This window comes from Leptopilina heterotoma, unplaced genomic scaffold (assembly GCF_015476425.1).
Source record: "Leptopilina heterotoma isolate Lh14 unplaced genomic scaffold, ASM1547642v1 Lhet_8, whole genome shotgun sequence".
NCBI lineage: Eukaryota > Metazoa > Arthropoda > Insecta > Hymenoptera > Figitidae > Leptopilina > Leptopilina heterotoma.
This window is the reverse complement of record NW_025111180.1, coordinates 351766-370454: the sequence shown is the minus strand read 5'-3', so window position 1 is coordinate 370454 and position 18689 is coordinate 351766. Positions and strand designations below refer to the sequence as shown.

At 24.4% G+C, this 18689-nt stretch overlaps 1 protein-coding gene across 2 annotated transcripts in view; it reads right to left on the bottom strand.

Moving 5' to 3' along the window:
• Positions 1 to 4854: 4854 nt before the first annotated feature.
• Positions 4855 to 18689, bottom strand: part of LOC122510976 (putative fatty acyl-CoA reductase CG5065) — a 115778-nt gene continuing 101943 nt past the window's right edge. For both annotated transcript variants that reach the window (XM_043625938.1, XM_043625939.1), the window contains exons 3-6: positions 10482 to 10730; positions 9326 to 9675; positions 6951 to 7547; positions 4855 to 5909 (exon numbers count right to left, since the gene is read on the bottom strand). In XM_043625938.1, coding sequence (XP_043481873.1) covers positions 5768 to 5909; positions 6951 to 7547; positions 9326 to 9675; positions 10482 to 10730 — 1338 coding nt within the window. In that variant the 3' untranslated portion in view covers positions 4855 to 5767. The remainder of the gene's footprint in view (positions 5910 to 6950; positions 7548 to 9325; positions 9676 to 10481; positions 10731 to 18689) is intronic.

The following is an 18689-nucleotide window of genomic DNA, read 5'->3' as shown; positions in this document are numbered from 1 at the left end:
AGGTTGTCAGTTGAGAAATGGAAATATGGCACCACTGCACTCGAGAATCAATAAATGGCACCACATATTTCAACTATTTTAAACCACCGTAACCTGGGATTAAAAATTATTCAAAATATTATTATATCATTAATAACCATAATATTGCACTTTATTAAGCAAATAAATTAGGAAAAATAAATAAAAACCTGTTTCTTTAATATTCATCAATTCATCATTACATTGCAGCTAGTGTGAAAGCCCTTTTAATACAGGAGCGAATAATTCAAAATATTTTCTCTTTCATTTTTTTTATAATTTCGTAGAAAAAAATTCCTATATACCTAATACCTATTCAAAATTTTTTCTTTCGTTTTTTTTATATTATTTAACTTAGGGAATTTTAAATTAAAAAATTCACTTAAAAATTTTCTAAACTATAAATATTTTTAAAACTTCACTTTGTTTTTAGTTTTTATTTATGCTTTCTCGTGGAGGAAGCTTTGTAGTCGTTTAATTTACAAAATTTTTAAAAATCCTTTAAACAAGTTTTCTTCTATATAGGACTATGTTATACAAGACCCTGAACAATTGTCCGGATGTATGTGTGTGTGTGGATCCCGTTTTTTGTGAACACAATAACTCGAAGAGGTTTTAAAAAATTTGGCTAAAATTTGCCAGGTATATTTATCATAAAAATTTTTTTAATTTGGTTATTGAAGTTAATATAATTATAATAAAATCTTATTCTTTGTACCAAGACGAATCGACTGGTAATATATAAAGTATATATTGTATTTAAATTTATAGAATTAAAACAAATTATTATAGACAAAAAATTTGCACTTTTAATAAAAATTAATTTTTTCTTAAAAATCATGTTGCTGTGCAATAAAATGTTATTATTTATTGAAAAATAAATCAAAAATCTTATTCTTTGCATCAAAACGAATCGATTGATGTATATAAAGTATATATTATATTGAAACTTATAGAATTAATTACAATTAAAGTTGAAAAATTCACTTTTTTACTAAAATTTTGTTGTTTATTTAGATTCATATTACTATATAAGAAAATTTTATTCTTTCTATTAAGACGAATGAACTTTATTAATGTTAAATTGTATTAAAAATGATTTAAAAATTAAATATACGCGTCGTTAATGCTTCCTCCACGAGGAAGCAAATTTTTTTTGCTGATCGTAAAGAGGAAGCAACTCTCTAAATCTGAATAAGTGAAATTTTCACTTTTTTCATGTGTGAACCTTTTTCTCACTTATTAATAAGTAGAATCTACTTATACATAAGTGAAATATTCACTTTTTTATGTGTGAACTTGTTTTCACTTATCAATAAGTGAAATCCGCACTTATGTATAAGTGAAATATTTAGTTAAAAAGAAGTCCATCTGCGCATTATATTACAATTTATTATTTATACCAACTTTTAAATGTTTAAAAACAATGTTTTTATCATTTCAGTTAATATATTAGAAATTTTTTATTTTATGTAGTTATAAAAATTGTCATTTAAAATTTAATAAATTTTTTAAAAAATATTCAGTTAACTTTTTTATGTGTGAACTTGTTTTCACTTATCAATAAGTGAAATCCGCACTTATGTATAAGTGAAATATTTAGTTAAAAAGAAATCCATCTGCGCATTATATTACAATTTATTATTTATACCAACTTTTAAATGTTTAAAAACAATGTTTTTATCATTTCAGTTAATATATTAGAAATTTTTTATTTTATTTAGTTATAAAAATTGTCATTTAAAATTTAATAAATTTTTTAAAAAATATTCAGTTAAATATTATATTAACAGTAATCTAATAACTAACTTTTTATTTACTAAGTATTTATATACATATATAATAAGAGAAATCTTAAACAAAACGTGAAAGTAGAACACAATAAACTAACTCTTTATAAGTATCACCCAATAATTTTCTACGAGTATAAGGCAACTTATTAAGTGGCCTGTGGCATTGTAGTGTTTCTCGTTGATCATAAAAGTTAAAGCGACATTGCTTGCAGTTAATATTAGGATGGGTGACCGTTTGGGAATTTAGCTTAAAAAAGTTGAAAAATTAATATGTTTATAAGTTTCAGACTGATAATGAGAAGAGAAGAGAGTGTTAAATAGTTGATAGTAAATAAATATTTTTTTTATATAATACTGATCCTGATTATTTATTTACATTCACTTCTTAATGTCTGAGTATTCACTTATCTCATAATTGAATATTCACTTATTCATAAGTGAATTCACTTATTCATAAGTGAATATAATTCACTTATTTCATGTGTGAATATTCACTTATTCTACGTGGAAGAGTTTTGAAACATGGAATAAGTGAATATTCACTTAAAATAAGTGAAATTTCACTTATTCAGATTTAGAGAGAAAATGTTCATGTACTGAACATCTGGATTTACAACTTGTTTAGATATTTAGTTAGTATTATTAGAAATCGATCATTAATGCTAATTTATAATTGAAATAAAAACAAATAAATAAAAAAATATAGGTATTTCTAAACTAAATTGTTTTTGAACTAAACTTTGCATTTAGTCTTTATTTCTTTTTTAGCTATTTACTTTTTATTTTTAATTAATCTTTTATCTTTATTGACCTTTTTCGTGGACTTAAAGGATTCTTAAGTCCACAAAAAGGTCAATAAAAAAAATTATATAAATTATAGCGATGGACGTAAAAAATAATTACTAATATTTACCCTTTATTTTATTTAGTTAGTAATTAAAAATCGATTAATAATTCTAATTCATAATCAAAATAAAAGTTTAGTTTATAGAAAAAATTTAGTTATTTTATTCTTTTAATTTGTTATTATTTCATTTATTTGTTTATTTATTAATTAATTAAAGATCGATTAATAATGAAAATTCATAATTAAAATAAAAACTAAATAAAGTTTGGATCAGAAAAAATTTAGTTTTTATTTTTTATTTCGCTTTTATTTTATTTATTTACTTAGTTTTTATTTTTCTTATTTGTTATAATATTGTAATGTACTCATTAATTAAAAATCGAATAAAAACGCTAATTAACAACTAAAAAACCAAAAACCGAAAAAGATCATTTTTAATATTAGTTTAGTAATCAGGTTTCTAGAGTAAACTAAAAAAAAGATTTCCTTTTCCAATGTTTCATTGTGTTTTAATTTATTTTTATAATAGTACAGTATAATATTAATTAAATCAATTATGTTAATAAATATTCTGTCATAAGCATCATGTGACCGAATAAAATTTACGGACGAGACTAGCTGATGACCTTTTGCAGCGCTATCATTTCTTATTCCTCTTTCTCCATTATTAATTTTTTTCTTTGTATTTTTTTTTGTTTTTTCAGTCCCTTATTCTAAGTAATTTGTAAATTTGTTTTTGTTTCTTTTTTCTGTCGACAAAAGCAAAAAATCGTTGATTTTAATTTATTCCTGGCATTTCTTTTTGTTTTTGTTCACAAATTACTTCCATTTTTAAAAACCTTCCCATAACCACAAACCACGCAGATCATAAAACATTTTATTAAGGGGAAGCCCGCTCCGACTTAAATAACAGCTTAAGGCAAATATCTTTTGGTACAAATTAAATAATTATTAATTAAGACATACACCTTTAGCTTTATTGTATCTCAAAGGCATCATGATATACGTGGCACGAATTCTTCTTTTTTTTCTTATCAAGAATAAATATACAAACACTGACTAATAAAATGGAGTATGTTTTATTTTTCAAGTCGCTTAGAACTATTAATTTGTTTAAAAAAACGCACAGTAAAATACAAAATAAAAAAACAAATATCACACAAAATTAATTTACTTTCCTAAAATTAATTAAAAAAAACATAATCTTGGAGGAAATAAACCCCCCATGCAATCAGTCTAAAAAAAAGTGAATCCACTTTTAAGATTTAATTACAAATTCAAATTATTTATAATCGATTTAGAAATTAGTCTATTTAGATAATAAATCGTAAGTGGATCGACCTTTACTACAAATTAGCATTAATCAACGTACGATTCTTAAAGCTGAAACTCCGACAATTAATAATTACTAATTAAATTTATAATTTATAACTAAAAATTTAAATTACATAATTACTTAATAATGAATTAATAATTAAATTACTAATTAAAAATTTTGTATTAATTTATAATTAGTAATTAGTAATTATTAATTAGTAATTTATAATCAGTAATTTATAATTAATAATTTGTAATTAATAATTCGTAATTAATAATTTATAATTAATAATTTATAAATAATAATTTCAAATAATTTATAACTAATAATTTATAATTAATAAAAAATAATAACAATCTCTCTCTATTTCTAAAAACTTTATAATATTAAATTATTAATACTAAAAAATATATTAAAAATGTATTTTTTCTGCTACTGTTAATAAAGAGACTCACTGGTATAAGGAGGGAAGCGCATAGAGTCCAATAATCTTGGTAGTTTTCATTTTTTAAATTACGAGAAATATACTTCGATATAGTCACCGATATTTCACCTAAACAGAATATTCACGAATACACAATAATATTGGTTAGTCTTTTTTTTTCCTTTTTTGTTTATTTACACACATCCTATACGTTAATCACTTAAACGTTAATAATAAGAAAATCGCAAAGAGATTGGAATTTTCTTTGCGCGATAGTTTTTCGTAAACTAGAAATGAAAAAATCATCGATGCCTTTGAGAAACACAAAAAATTCATAAAGCTTTGCTTATATAAAAAAAAAATTGTGAATAAGATACGCGTGGAGATGATTTTTTTCGAAAAATTCTCGAAAAAAAGGGCGTGTGACGAAAATTGTTCCTTTTTCTTTGCTATAAAACAGCAAAAAAAAAAAAAAAATATATATATATATATATATATATAATCTAAGTAAGAGGGAAATAATGCCTGATACCATATTTAAAAACGAGACACGAGATTTACAAAAAAGAAAGATTCACATCTCGGAACCAATATAGATTTATAAGAAAATCGGAAAAAATTAATCGGTACGATAAAAATGATTATAGCGACTTAATAAATGTGTGCCTCTTTTTTCTCTACTTTTTTGAGATTTTTATTTCTTCCTTTTTGTCGATGAGGAATTAAATAAATAAATAAAGAAAAAAAATGTAGAAGGATTGGACTAGGATGAAAGCGTTATGTTATTCTTCAAGGAATTCGCGTGTACTTGGTTCAATAAGAAAAAGTAGCAAAAACCTTTCCCTACAATTCCATGACGGATGCTAAGTAGTTTTTTCTTCTCTTTTTCTCTTTCTTTTTCTCTCATCTATTGTTTTCGCATCCAAAACATTTTCTTTTTTCTCTTTAGTTGCGATGACTTTTTGTTCGGTACCCGACATTCTTCGAATAAACATACGTCTCTAGTCTTCGCTAATATGTATACGAACGAACACGAACATCGGGAAGGCCAATTTATGGGGATAAAGATAGCGTTTTTTTGTTGTTGTTTTTCTTGTTGCTGTTGCAGTTGTTGTTGCTGTTGTTGTTGTTGCTGTTGCAGTTGTTGCTGTTGTTGTTGTTGTTGTTATTGTTGTTGTTGTTATTGTTGTTGTTGTTGTTCTGGAGACTGATGATGAGCAATGAAACTTAAGGACAATTTGTACCTTAAGATTTTGCTTTTTGGCCAGCTCCGAAATTTTGTGACGTTTGTTGCAACCATTATCATCATCAACTTCATCATCATCATTATTATTAACATTATTATCATGATTCAGGGTTCTGAGCCGTCAAACAATCATTCGGCATAACCGAAGAACCAGAGATAGGAGGGAGAACCACACTGATTGGGCCAAAGTACTGCGCGACAGCAACAGACGTAAAAGAATTACGAGCGCTCCAAATTGCACTGTTCTGTTCAACCAGTACAATCTGTTGAAAAGAACAATAAAATTACCTTAAAAATTTTTTTCTTATATTTCAAAATATTTTTAAATTTTACGTCTAAAAATTGAATCTAAAAAATTGAATTTATTTTGAATTTATAAAATTACTCAACTTGAAAAATTAACATTTTCTTTTATTTTTACAGCATTTTTTAAAAGCTTAGGGGAAAAAAAATGTTTCTTTAAAAAAAACCAGCAAAAGTTTTCGTAAAAAATTCTCAATTTTCATGAATTTGTAAACAGAAATAAATCTAAATAATAAATAAAAAATTCTGACCCAAGAAACATTTAGAAATCTTAAAAATTGACGAATTTAAGAAGCTTTTAGAAAAAAATTAAAAATAATTTGTTTCAAATAAAAGAAATTTATGGTTTTTTGTGAAAAAGATCCTATTCCTGTTATTATTTTCAACATTTTTCTTCTTTCAATGCATACTTTAAAAAAGCGTAAAAATTGAAAAAGAATATCCCAGTAGCAACTAAGAAGCTTAAAAATTTAGGAAGTTGCGAGCTTTTAAATGAAAAATTTGCCAAAAAAACACTACATATTTTTTGCGTTATAAGTTTAAAAGTAGGTTAATAATGGCAATTAAAAAATGCTAAAAAAATTACAAAAATTATAAAAAAGTAAAATTTGAAAAGAAAAAAATTTTAAAAACAACCACTTGGAAAAATAGTCTCCAGCTTTGATTGAATATTTTCCTAAATCACAATTTAAAAAAGAAGAAAAAAAATGAGAATAAAAATTGGCCTGAAGCCAGGAATTGTTTAAAAGTCCAAAATTCGAATTCGTCAGAGAACAAAATAGTCGTAGAGTAGAAATTTCGAATTATACCAATAAAAATTGGTTAATAGTGCAAAAAATTGACAAAAGAGCAATAAAAAATTATTTAAAAATCACAAAAAAATAGGTTCACAATAACGAAAATAACAAATCAGGAGAAGAAGGATGCAAATAAATAAAAAATTAATAAAATATGTCAATAAGAGAATGAGTGAAATTAAAAAAGAAAGTGAATAAAATTACCTTGTAATATGTGAGCGGGCGGCTGGCAGTGTCTCTGGGCTTTCTTTGAGAATAAACTGCCGAATTCCTAAAATATAATGCTCCAAATAAGACGGCCAATCAATTTGCTTAACATCAAACGTAAATGTTTCTCTATCCTGTTGACTGAGTTGTGCATCCAGTCTTCTAACATTATCGTCCTTAAAATTCCATTGTTGTGTGCTAAAATACTCTAAACACGAGGCCGCTTTATCGAGTTTCGCTTGAATACGAACCATAAATGGTTTCGATCCTTTCAATTTGGCAATAAAATCCAAGATGTGAGCGGGCAACGTATGTTGGAAAGCGACAAATATTTTGTTCAAAATTGAGGAACTTCGTGCACGACCACCTGGATACCATATTGCATCATTCACTGGATGCATTCTTGTATATTTAAATGCCAAATCAACAAATTTCTTCCATGTTATTGGATTTTGTTGACCGGTACAACAATTATAAATCATGATACTGTCAGTTGGATGTGTTGCAGTTCTCCATGCCGCGCATATCATTAAATTAATAACAATATCGACTGGCACCAAATCGGCAACTTTTTCCTCATGGCACATCATTGTTCTGAAATTCAGAAATTTCAATTGGTTATAAATACTTTCTTCAAAAATTATTCATTTGCTAGCAAATGTTATGACAACAAAAAAGAATTACTCGTTACGCCTATTATTATAAAAATTACGAAATTTTTTTATTTTTAAATATCTGAATAATATTCTATTGAATAAAAATTGAATCTAAATAATTTCAGGTTAAAAATTAATTAATATTTGAAAAATATATTTAATCTTTTAAAATTTTAATAAATTCACTTATTAAGGGCATTTGAAACTTGATGACGTCACACATGCTTTGCACAAACTGAAACGTCATCAAGGTTCAAATGCCCTTAAAGCAAATTATGGAAAATAAAATCAATTTTTTCCAAATTTTTCTTCAAAAAGTAGTATTACAAAACTTTTAATCTAAATCTCAATTTGTAAAAATTGTAACTAATTAGAATTTTATAACGAATTATTCTTCGTTTTTGAAATAATTAAAATTTAACTAATTTCAAAGTAAAAAGTAAATTACTAATTAAAATTACTAATGATTTTAATACATTTAAATTTAAAAGTCAATTAATAAATAAAATGACAGACCAATTTTTGACATTTACTTTTTTTTGACTTATTCTCCGTTTTTGAAATAGTATTAAAATTTACCTACTAATAAATTAATAAATTTTAAAAAGTCTTCATTAGTAAATTTTAAATAGTTTAAAAGCAAAAAGTCAATTACTATACCTAATTAAAATTAGTAATGATTTTAATACATTTAAATTTAGAGAGTGTATTAACAATAAATAAGATTTTTTTCAAAAAAAATGAATATTTTAATAATTAATAGGATCACATAGAATAAGACATTAAAAAAAATTAAATCCAGTATTTCTCAGTAAATAAATAACATTATATAACTTTTTTTTTGCATGGAAAAAATTTAGTTTCTCTTCAATAATGTACAAGTAACTGTTTTTATGTTTTAAAGTGTTAAATTTAAATTAATTAAATTGGTAATTTTAATTCAAATTTTTACTAATTCAGATTTAGAGAATAAGTTCTGTGATACTATTTTTGCAAGAAAAATTAAGAAATTATTTTTATTTTACACAAACTGGAGTGAATTTTTTTCTTTAAATTTCTGTCATTTTTATCATTTTAAATCTGAAAAAATTTAATTCTTTTAGAGAATTTTAATAGAATTCTTAGAAAATATTTGAATTGTTTAAAAGTATTTATTAAAATTGTTAAAAATAAATACTTAAATTCTTTCGAAGAATTTTTTAAAAACTTTTTGAAAATAATTTAGTTTTTGCCAAGTATTTTATTACTTATGAAAATAAGTAATAATTGAATAATAATAATAATAATAATAATAATAATAATAATAATAATAATAATAATAATAATATTCAAATAATTGAATTTTTGGAAATAATTTTATTATCTTTTGTGAAAATAATTGAATTCCTGAGAAAAATTTAATTATTTATATCAAAATAATTGAATTTTTGTAAATAATTTTAGTTAAAACTGTATTGAAAATAATATAATTGATTTGAAGAATTTCATTAAAATTTTTGAAAATAGTAAATAAAAATTAATTAGTTAATAAGTGAATTCTATTAGAATTTGAAATCTGAAATTACAAAAAAAAAAATTAAAGTTGATTTTAGAAAATAAAAAATTTTCTAATTTGCGTATAAAAAAATGAAACATCGCGTTTCGAGGGTAACATTTGCTATAGTCTATAAAAGATTGACTACTGATGAAATTATCGATTAAGAAAAGAAAATTCACCTGAAGAAACCTTTTCCAATTGCGGCAATAATTCCAGTTGGTCCGTTCCAATTGTCAACCCAGCCGGCAACTGGCTCTTTAAATGATGAGAGAACAATCGATGGTCGAACGATTGCAACTGGCAATGTACCACTTTCACAAAGAAGCATTCTCTCCGCCAGGGCTTTTGTAAATGTATAGGTATTTGGCCTTCCAGCAATGAGCTTTGGTGTCAATTCCTCGACGAGCTTATCGTCCATCCACTTGGTAAAAGAGATCACTTGTTCCGGATCCAAAGGGACTGGATAAATTTCTTCATTAACATCAGTTCTATCGCAATTGCAATAAGCCGTCGATACGTGAATTAGGGCCTGAAATTTTATTCATTTTTCATTATTAAACGAGCTTTCGCAAGAATAAAATATAGAAAAAAGTTTTCATTTCCCTCCGTTCGGATGAAAAGAACTTTGTTGAAGTTCATAATGCTTATAATCGCTTATAATCAACAATTCAGAAGAAAAAAATTTATTTTTCGAGGCAGGCAAATTTTTACAAACTTTTTTTACAAAAACTTTACAAAAACTTCTTTTTAAAGTTACTTGATCCATTTCCAGAAAAATATTTCGAATTAAAAAAACTATAAATTCTTTAATTTTTATTTTTTAAATGTTAATCATAAACATTGTGAACTTCATCACCAAGGGCAAAAAATTAAATTCACTTCTTTGAAATGAACGAAACAATTGTAATAAATTAATGTAAACTTATAATTTTAATTTATCCCAATAAATAATTTTATAAAACAATAAAAAAAATTGAAACGAATGAATAATTATTCATTAAGTACAATTACTATATAATTCTGAGTAGTGAATAATTCTAAGTAGTGAGTAATTATAATTACTATATGAATAATTCTGATTAATTGAAGAATTGTAATTATGGAACAATTCTGATTAATTGAACAATTGTAATTAAACAAAATTAATGAATAAAAAATAGCATCCAAATGTAATTAATTAACAATTCTAATTACCAAACAATCGTAATTAAAAACCAATTTTCAATAAATAAACGAAACAATTATAATCAATCAAGAAAATCAGAGACGATAAATAATTTTTGGATTAGCCTATTGAATTATTTAAGGAGAGGTCACAAGGGGTGAAAAGCTCACCTCTAAATTGTGCATACGGTGGCAAAGCTCGACAAGTTGTTTCGTGCCAAGCATGTTAATGGTGACGGACAATTTTAAGGCCTCGTCGAATTTAACAGTCGCTGCGGAATGAAATACAACTGACACACAGTGAATAAGTAGATTTTGATCCTCTTCCGAGATTCCAAGTTCCGGTTCCGTAACATCGCCTGCCACCGGTACAATTTTCGTCAAATCATGAGGCGAGTCCCGGCGTATTTTCCCAAATAGCTGCGAAATAATTTTGAAAACCATTAATTTTTTTTGTGCAAAATAATTTTGAAACTAAATTTCTAATTTTAAATTAATTTTTTAATTAAAAGTAGACTCATTTTTTGAAATTAAAAATTAAATAATTTCATTAGAGATTAATATTGCATTTTTAAATAGGAAATGATTCAAAAATCGTCTAAATTCCAAAATTAGTATTTAATTTTAAAATTAAAGATTTTGGAAATCAAAAATTAATTTTGTAATTAACAATTCAGTTCAAAATTGATGATTAATTTTGAAATTAACGTTTTATTTTCAAATTAAAGATTAGTTTAGAAATTGGCAATTTATTTTGTAGACACATGAATATTCCATTAATATTATTGATTATAATATTTATTGAAAAGAATGTTTATACACCTGAATATAATAAATTCGATTTTAAATTAACGCGAATTTAAATTTAACAAAACTTTCTCTCAACAGAATATTAGGTCACCAAATTATTATTTTACAGACATTTTATTTGGCAAAATTTCTAATAAAAAATTATTATTATTAATAATAATTAGTTGTAATATATAAAAATCAAAATGAATAGAATTATTATTATTATTATTATTATTATTATTATTATTATTATTATTATTATTATTATTATTATTATTATTATTATTATTATTATTATTATTATTATTATTAACTATAATAATCCTATAATTAATTCTTTCATTCTGTCCACACCTGAAGTTATAGTCATGGTTATTCTTTTGTTTTTTATACGTTTTGATAGAAAATACAGAAATAGAATAGAATATAAAAATAACGATTTTTTAACAAAATTCATGCTTTTTTTATATGTTTTGATAGATAATGCTTATTACATTTCTTTATTTTTTTTTTAATTTAATAATATTATTTTTATTTCTCAAATAATTCAACAATATTTTTATTAATCTAAAAAAATTATTAATGTTATTATAATATTCATTATTTCCTTTGTTTCTAAAAAATTAGTATTTTGTAACAAACATTTTAGATAATTATCAAATGTAAATCCTGCAAAATATTTTCTTTTTTTTAATATGAAAAACTTTATTACTTGACAAAATTTTGACTTCTTCCTTGACTCTAAAGAATATTCTGATTCACTCTAAAAATGATTAGACACTCCAAAAAATGTTCCATTACATTTATTTACGAATTTCTTTAATTCTAAAATTATTTGAAAACATCAATAACTTCTTTTCTAAATAAATGTTAATCATTATTATTTTCCCACAGGAATAAATTATTTTTAATAATTTTTGAAAAAAGTTCTTTGAGAATTTTAAAATCCATTTGTTTACAAATCAATTTTACGAAATTTAAATTATTCAGAAATTCTTTAATTAAATACCTACGAATTAAAAAATAAACACTTCAAATAATTTCAGAAAAAATTCAATTAAACTGTTTAAAAATAATTAATTCTACAGAATTCTTAGTTATAAGTATGAAAAATACAAATTTTTAAAGAATTTGATTTGGAACCATTTTAAAATTTAATTATTTCTTCAAATTCATGCTATATAGTGCTTTTAATATTCAATTATATTATGTAAAACTTTAACTGAAATTCATTTTTAAATAAATTTTTATTAGATAATTCAATAATTTAAATGCAAAAATAAATAATTTATTGAATAATTAAAATTTCTTAAAATTGAAGTCTGATAAAGAATTTTATCAAAACATTTTTAAATTCATTTTTTAAAGGCACAAATATGACATTTTATGCAAAGTTAGCAAAGCAGTGATATATTTTGTAAATTTCAATTTTTAACAAAATTCATTTTTCTTACTAAATGAAAAAATAATTGGGAGGCTTAAAAATGAAATTTTGTGCAAAGTTAGCAAAGCATTCAAAATTTTTGCTCACAAATTTTTTTAGTTTTTTTGTTACACTGAAACCCCACTTATTTGAACATGGTCCACGCAATTCGACACGAAGTTTATTTGTATTTTGGTCGACATAACCTATTTTGGTGACGTAATTCGATAAATTGACATGATTGGTTAGTTTTGTTTGAACTCAACCAATGAGAATGTAAGTATCTTTCCATTGGTCGCGTACTGCGCATGAGCTAAAATAAGTGGGGTTAGGGCTGATTCTAATTAAAAATAACTGAAGCAAAAACGGGTTCAAATAAACGCGACTTTAAGTAAATGAGACTTTAAATAAGTGGGGTTTCAGTGTATTTGTATTAACAACAATTTGTCGTAACAAAGTGATTGAATCATTCGTAAAGTAAAACTGAAGTAACATTTCAAAAAACTTTAATTAATTCATTTTTTGAAGACACAAGTACTTATAAAATTTAAAAAAAAAAAGTTAAAAAAAAAGTTAAAAAGTCAAAGTTAGCAAAGCAGTGATAAATTTTGTAAATTTCACTTTTTAACGAAATTCATTTTTCTTACTAAACGAAAAAATAGGCATAATTTTTATTTTATAATCATAATTTTTGCACAAAATTTTGTTTTTTTTAAATATTTGAATTATTTTTTGTGATTACACATGTGTAGGTACCCGTTCTTATTGTTAATAGGCATTATTATTCATTATTATCTATTGATACTAGGAGAAACCTATAATAATTTCAAAAGATAACATTTTTGTAATTTTTCATAAATTTTTCGAAGAATTTTTTATTGAAATTTTGTAAAGATAATCGAATTTATTTTGAGTAATAATAATAATAAATTAAATACTTCGTTTGGCAGGCGTGACATTTGCTACCTACTTATTTATATTATTTATAAAAAAAATTTTAAATAAAAATTTAATAAAATTCAATTATTTTTTTAATTTTTAAATAAAAAATTATTCCAAAATAATTCATAAAAAATAATTTTTTCTCGATAGTTTTTCAAAAATTAAATTATTTAAAAAAATCAATTTTAAATCTGTAAAGTCTAATTATTGTTAAAAACAGGAAGAGTTTAAAATAATTAAAATTTTTTCAATTCTGAAGAATAACATTCAGAATTTTTTTATGAATTCTTGAAATTAAATATTATTCCAGCACTTTTGACAAAATTCCCTGACTTTTTCCTGATTTCCCTAAATAAATTTAGAAAAATAGTGATTTTGTGTAGAATTCTTCTGAATAGTTGAATTTTTGAATGTTAATGACATGAAAATAATAGTAATTAATTTTTGACTATAGAAAACTATTAGAAACAAAATAACAAAAAAGTAATTAAATGTAATTTATTTTTGATAATTAATAAGTCAAAAATAATTTAATGAACATATCTTCCATTATCGTCTCATTGGCATTCACGCTTTCCTATGAACAATACACTGTAAAAAAGTACATTGCTTTATAACACACGTCGTGTAATTTTACTCAGCAAAACTACAACGTCTGATGTGATAAATTTACGTTGCTACACGTAGTGATATAACCTACAAGTGCAATTCTACACAACTTTGTGTAACTTTATGACGTCCTGTAATGTTATTTAACTCAGATCTTGTAATTTTACCAAGTGGGACATTGGAAATAATTTGCTTCACGTCCGACGTAGTAAATTTACATTTTCATGTAAATGTATTGTAAGATTGCAATAATACATCGTTTGTGTTATTTTACAATCGGGTGATTATTTAACCTGTCGTGCGTGTAAAGAAACATGTCGCTTATTGTAAATTCACATTTCACATAACAAACGCGCAGCATACACACTGTAAAAAAATCTGGTGTAAATTTACTATGTCCGACGTTGGAAAGTTTGGTCACTATGTCCGACGTGGTATTTTTACACGCCGACTGTAATCTACATAACCTGCAAATATTTTTTGAAATAATATTTTCAGTCGTAACTTTTTGTATTTATGAAATATAGCCCAAAACTTTTTGTAATATTATTATTTACTTATAAATTAGCATATACTTTCTATAAATGTACATTATATACACTTTTTTAGAGTTATTTATAAAAACTTGAAAATTTTTTGAAAATCTTAAAGTTTTTTAAAGTTTTTTTACAGTGCACTGTAAAAAAATCTGGTGTAAAATAACACGAAACTTGTAATTTCACACATCAAAATTATAGGTTGTACGTAGTAAATTTATTTCGTTCCAAAAGTAGTTTTACTATTTTTAATAATTTTACATTATACGACTATGTAATTTAATAGTTTTGTGTAAATTTACTACGTCCGACGTAGGAAAATTTGATCACTATGTCCGACGTGGTATTTTTACATTGCGTGTATTTCTACACTTTGACGTAATATTACGTCGCACGATCTGTACAATTACATGGCGAATGTAATTTTCTTATTCCTTTAAGATTTTCAAAAAATTTTCAAGTTTTTATAAATAACTCTAAAAAAGTGTATATAATGTACATTTATAGAAAGTATATGCTAATTTATAAGTAAATAATATTACAAAAAGTTTTGGGCTATATTTCATAAATACAAAAAGTTACGACTGAAAATATTATTTCAAAAAATATTTGCAGGTTATGTAGATTACAGTCGGCGTGTAAAAATACCACGTCGGACATAGTGACCAAACTTTCCAACGTCGGACATAGTAAATTTACACCAGATTTTTTTACAGTGTAGACGCACAGCATATATTGCAACTGTTCACAAGTTTACAATAATGTGTGGTGATTATTTTTGTTCAAACAGCAAGATAAGCCAATTTTAATTCTTTTTGCCAATAATGTAAACCTATGCAGTGAAATATATATTAGGCAATGTTTCCTATGTTATATACAAATTAGAAATAACTTTAGAATAATAGAAAATAATGCATAATGAATTCGATAACATTAGAAATCAACATATATCATTTCACTGTATATTAATAACTGTAACATGAAAGTTTTGAAAATTAAAAAGTAATATTAGATATATTTAATAATAATTTAAACGAAAAAGAAATATAAATAAATTTGTAATAAAAAAGATATATATTTGTTTCAGTGTTCAATATTTGAAACGCGACACACGCTGGAGCTGCTATATGTATATATATTTTATTTTGTGTAATAAATAATATGTTTAAAAAAACTTTTATAAAATAAAAAATATGTTTAATTTAATTCAGTTTGAAATTTTCCTGTGTTTTTTCAGTGATAGAAATTAATTTCTATAAATTTTTAGAAAAACACGCGAACCGCTTACATAACCTTATTTATAGTAATACAACCCAATTTTTTGATATATTTACACACGGCATGTTTCATAACGCAAAAATTGTAATTTTACTTTGAGGTTGTGCAATAACACGCGGATTGTTTAATTACATTTAGGTCGTGTTTTACTACTAGCAGCTTGTAAGCTTACTACGTTGGACGTGAAGCAAATAATTTCCAACGTCCGACGTTGTAAATTAACAACGGAATTTTTTAGAGTGTAGTCAACCTTAAAAGATAACATGCTTAACGGAATAAAAATTTAAGTCTTATTTTCATGTGACGTATAATGTAAAAATTACATATAATAATCGACAAAATCTGTCCTCACCTGAAGTTAGTGTTTTTTATTCCATAGCAGTTTAAATTGTTATGTCAAAACTTTGACAGTTAATTTTACAAGAGTTCTGGGCACTTAAGCAATAGTTCTAGAGTTCTCTAACGATTATTTAAATAGTTCTAATAATTAACAATAAAAAGCGACAATGAAAAATCATAGTGCTAACTTTGCATAGCACTATGATTAAAAAAAAGAGTTCTGAACTAATATTCTGAAAGAGAATAAAGAGTTCTAGAGTTCTCTACCAAAAAAACAAGAGTTCTGCAAAATTTCAAAAGTTATTAACAAATTAAAAAAAGTTAAGAAAATAATATTTTGCGAGTTCTGAGTAGAGTTCTGGCATCATTGCTAAGAGTTCTAGAAGTATTTCTAATGACATTTTTTTCTAAATCCAAAGTCAAAAAAAATTCGAGACTTTGAAATTTTCTCCAATTTTCAAAATTTTTAAAATTCAGAGTTCTGAGAGTTCTGATTAGAGTTCTGGCATCGTCATAAAGAGTTCTATAAGTATTTCTAATGACATTTTGTTTTAAATCCAAAATCAAAAAAGTTACGGGACTTTGAAATTTTCTGAAATTTTCAAAATTTTAAAATTCAGAGTTCTGAGAGTTTTGAAAAATGTTCTGGCACGGTGTTTACGGTTTTGACATCGGCATAAAGAGATCTTTAAATAACCCTTATAAAGTTCTGATGGATACTCAAATGCCAAAGAGTACAGTAATTATAATTTTTTTAAATTTCGAAATATTGCCTTTTATGTCATTGTTGTCTGGTTTTGAATATTCTTCAGCTGAGTTAACTATTTATGATTAAGTTTTTTTCAGGTTAAAATTATTGCTTTATCTTATTTTATTTAGTTAATAGTAGGGTAGAGTGGGGTAAAAAAGCCATGGTGTAAAAAAGCCATTTGAGTTTTATTTAAAAACTATTAAGCCGATTTATCAGCTGTTTAGAATATAAATACTATTAGGTAATACGCAACTTTTGAATCTAATTTGAATGTTGTACCTAGATTAATATTGTTTTTATTGTAATTTTAATTTTTTGTTGGTTTTTTGAAAACATTTTGGTGAACTTTTCAAACATATTACAATTTGATTAAGTGAACGAATAATAAAAGTAACCCAGGTAGAAAAATTTAATGGAAGCCTAGATATATGCTAGCGCCACCACTGGAATTTGCATGGCAGTTTATCTCGCCGACGTCTTCTAGCGCCTTGCATGGCGCGAGCACTTTCCGCTAGAATGCAACATAACCTCAAATTTCTGTTGCATAAAGGCCAACGCAGAATAGATCTGTAACCGGAACCGCAATCGTAACCGTAAGCGTAAGAATGAGTTAAAGAAGGATAAACAATATACCTATCCTTCTTTAACTCATTCTTACGGTTACGCTTACGATTGCGGTTCCGGTTACAGATCTATTCTGCGTTGGCCTTTAAGTGTCAAAGGTGTTTGTTTTTATTTTTAAAGTAAAAGTAAATGTTTGCTTGTAGAATATTGTGGCATTTAAAAACAATAATAGTAAAGGATTCTAAGTATTTATATATTTGTAATTGTATTAAATTTAAATATAAATTGATATTGCATTATTATAAATTTCTTGTTCATTCGTTAATTTATACACTTATTTATAAAAGAATTTTTAGTATATGAATGTCTTATTCAACCTGCAAGAAAATTTTTAAATATATTTTAAGTAATTAATCTAACGATTTATCACCAAGAATAACAATAAATACTTTTTTATGGATCAAATATATTATTAATTTCTCTCCATTCGAATTAGAAAACATAACCTCAAACTGGATTTATTTTTTCTTTATTTTTAATTGACCTAGGTCATTTTTCTGTCAGCTGACAGAAAAAATTTACTGATTTTAAATAGGAACTTAATTTTTGCAATTATTATTATTATTATTATTATAAAAAAATTAGTTAATTTCAAAAATTTTAATTTTAATGTTTAACATGTGTAACTATTTTTGACACTGTCCTTTTTGTTACTCTAAAGAAATAAATAATTTTTTATGGAAATTTAATAATAATTTATTCTTAAAATTTCCATATTTAAAAAACAATTTTATGCAGCAAATAATGATCAAAATTATTATTAGGCTTGGGATTAAGAAAAGGTTACCGTTTTCTGAATTAAAATTTTACCATAACTTTAAACGAAACGTGTATTAACTCTTCAAATACGTTAAAACTTCATTGTTGGCAGATAATTAGTAAATGTTTTTTATATGTACACGATTTTTTTAATTATATTCGTCAAAAGAAATGACATAGGAATCATTTTTTAATTCGTGAAATAAAGTATTGGCAGGTGAGGTTATGTTCATTCTAGCACTGTGAGCAGAATGCGAGAAAGGCGCTAGACTACAAAAGTGTTTCAAATGCTCTCAGCGCCACTACAGCGCAATGGAACGCGAGAG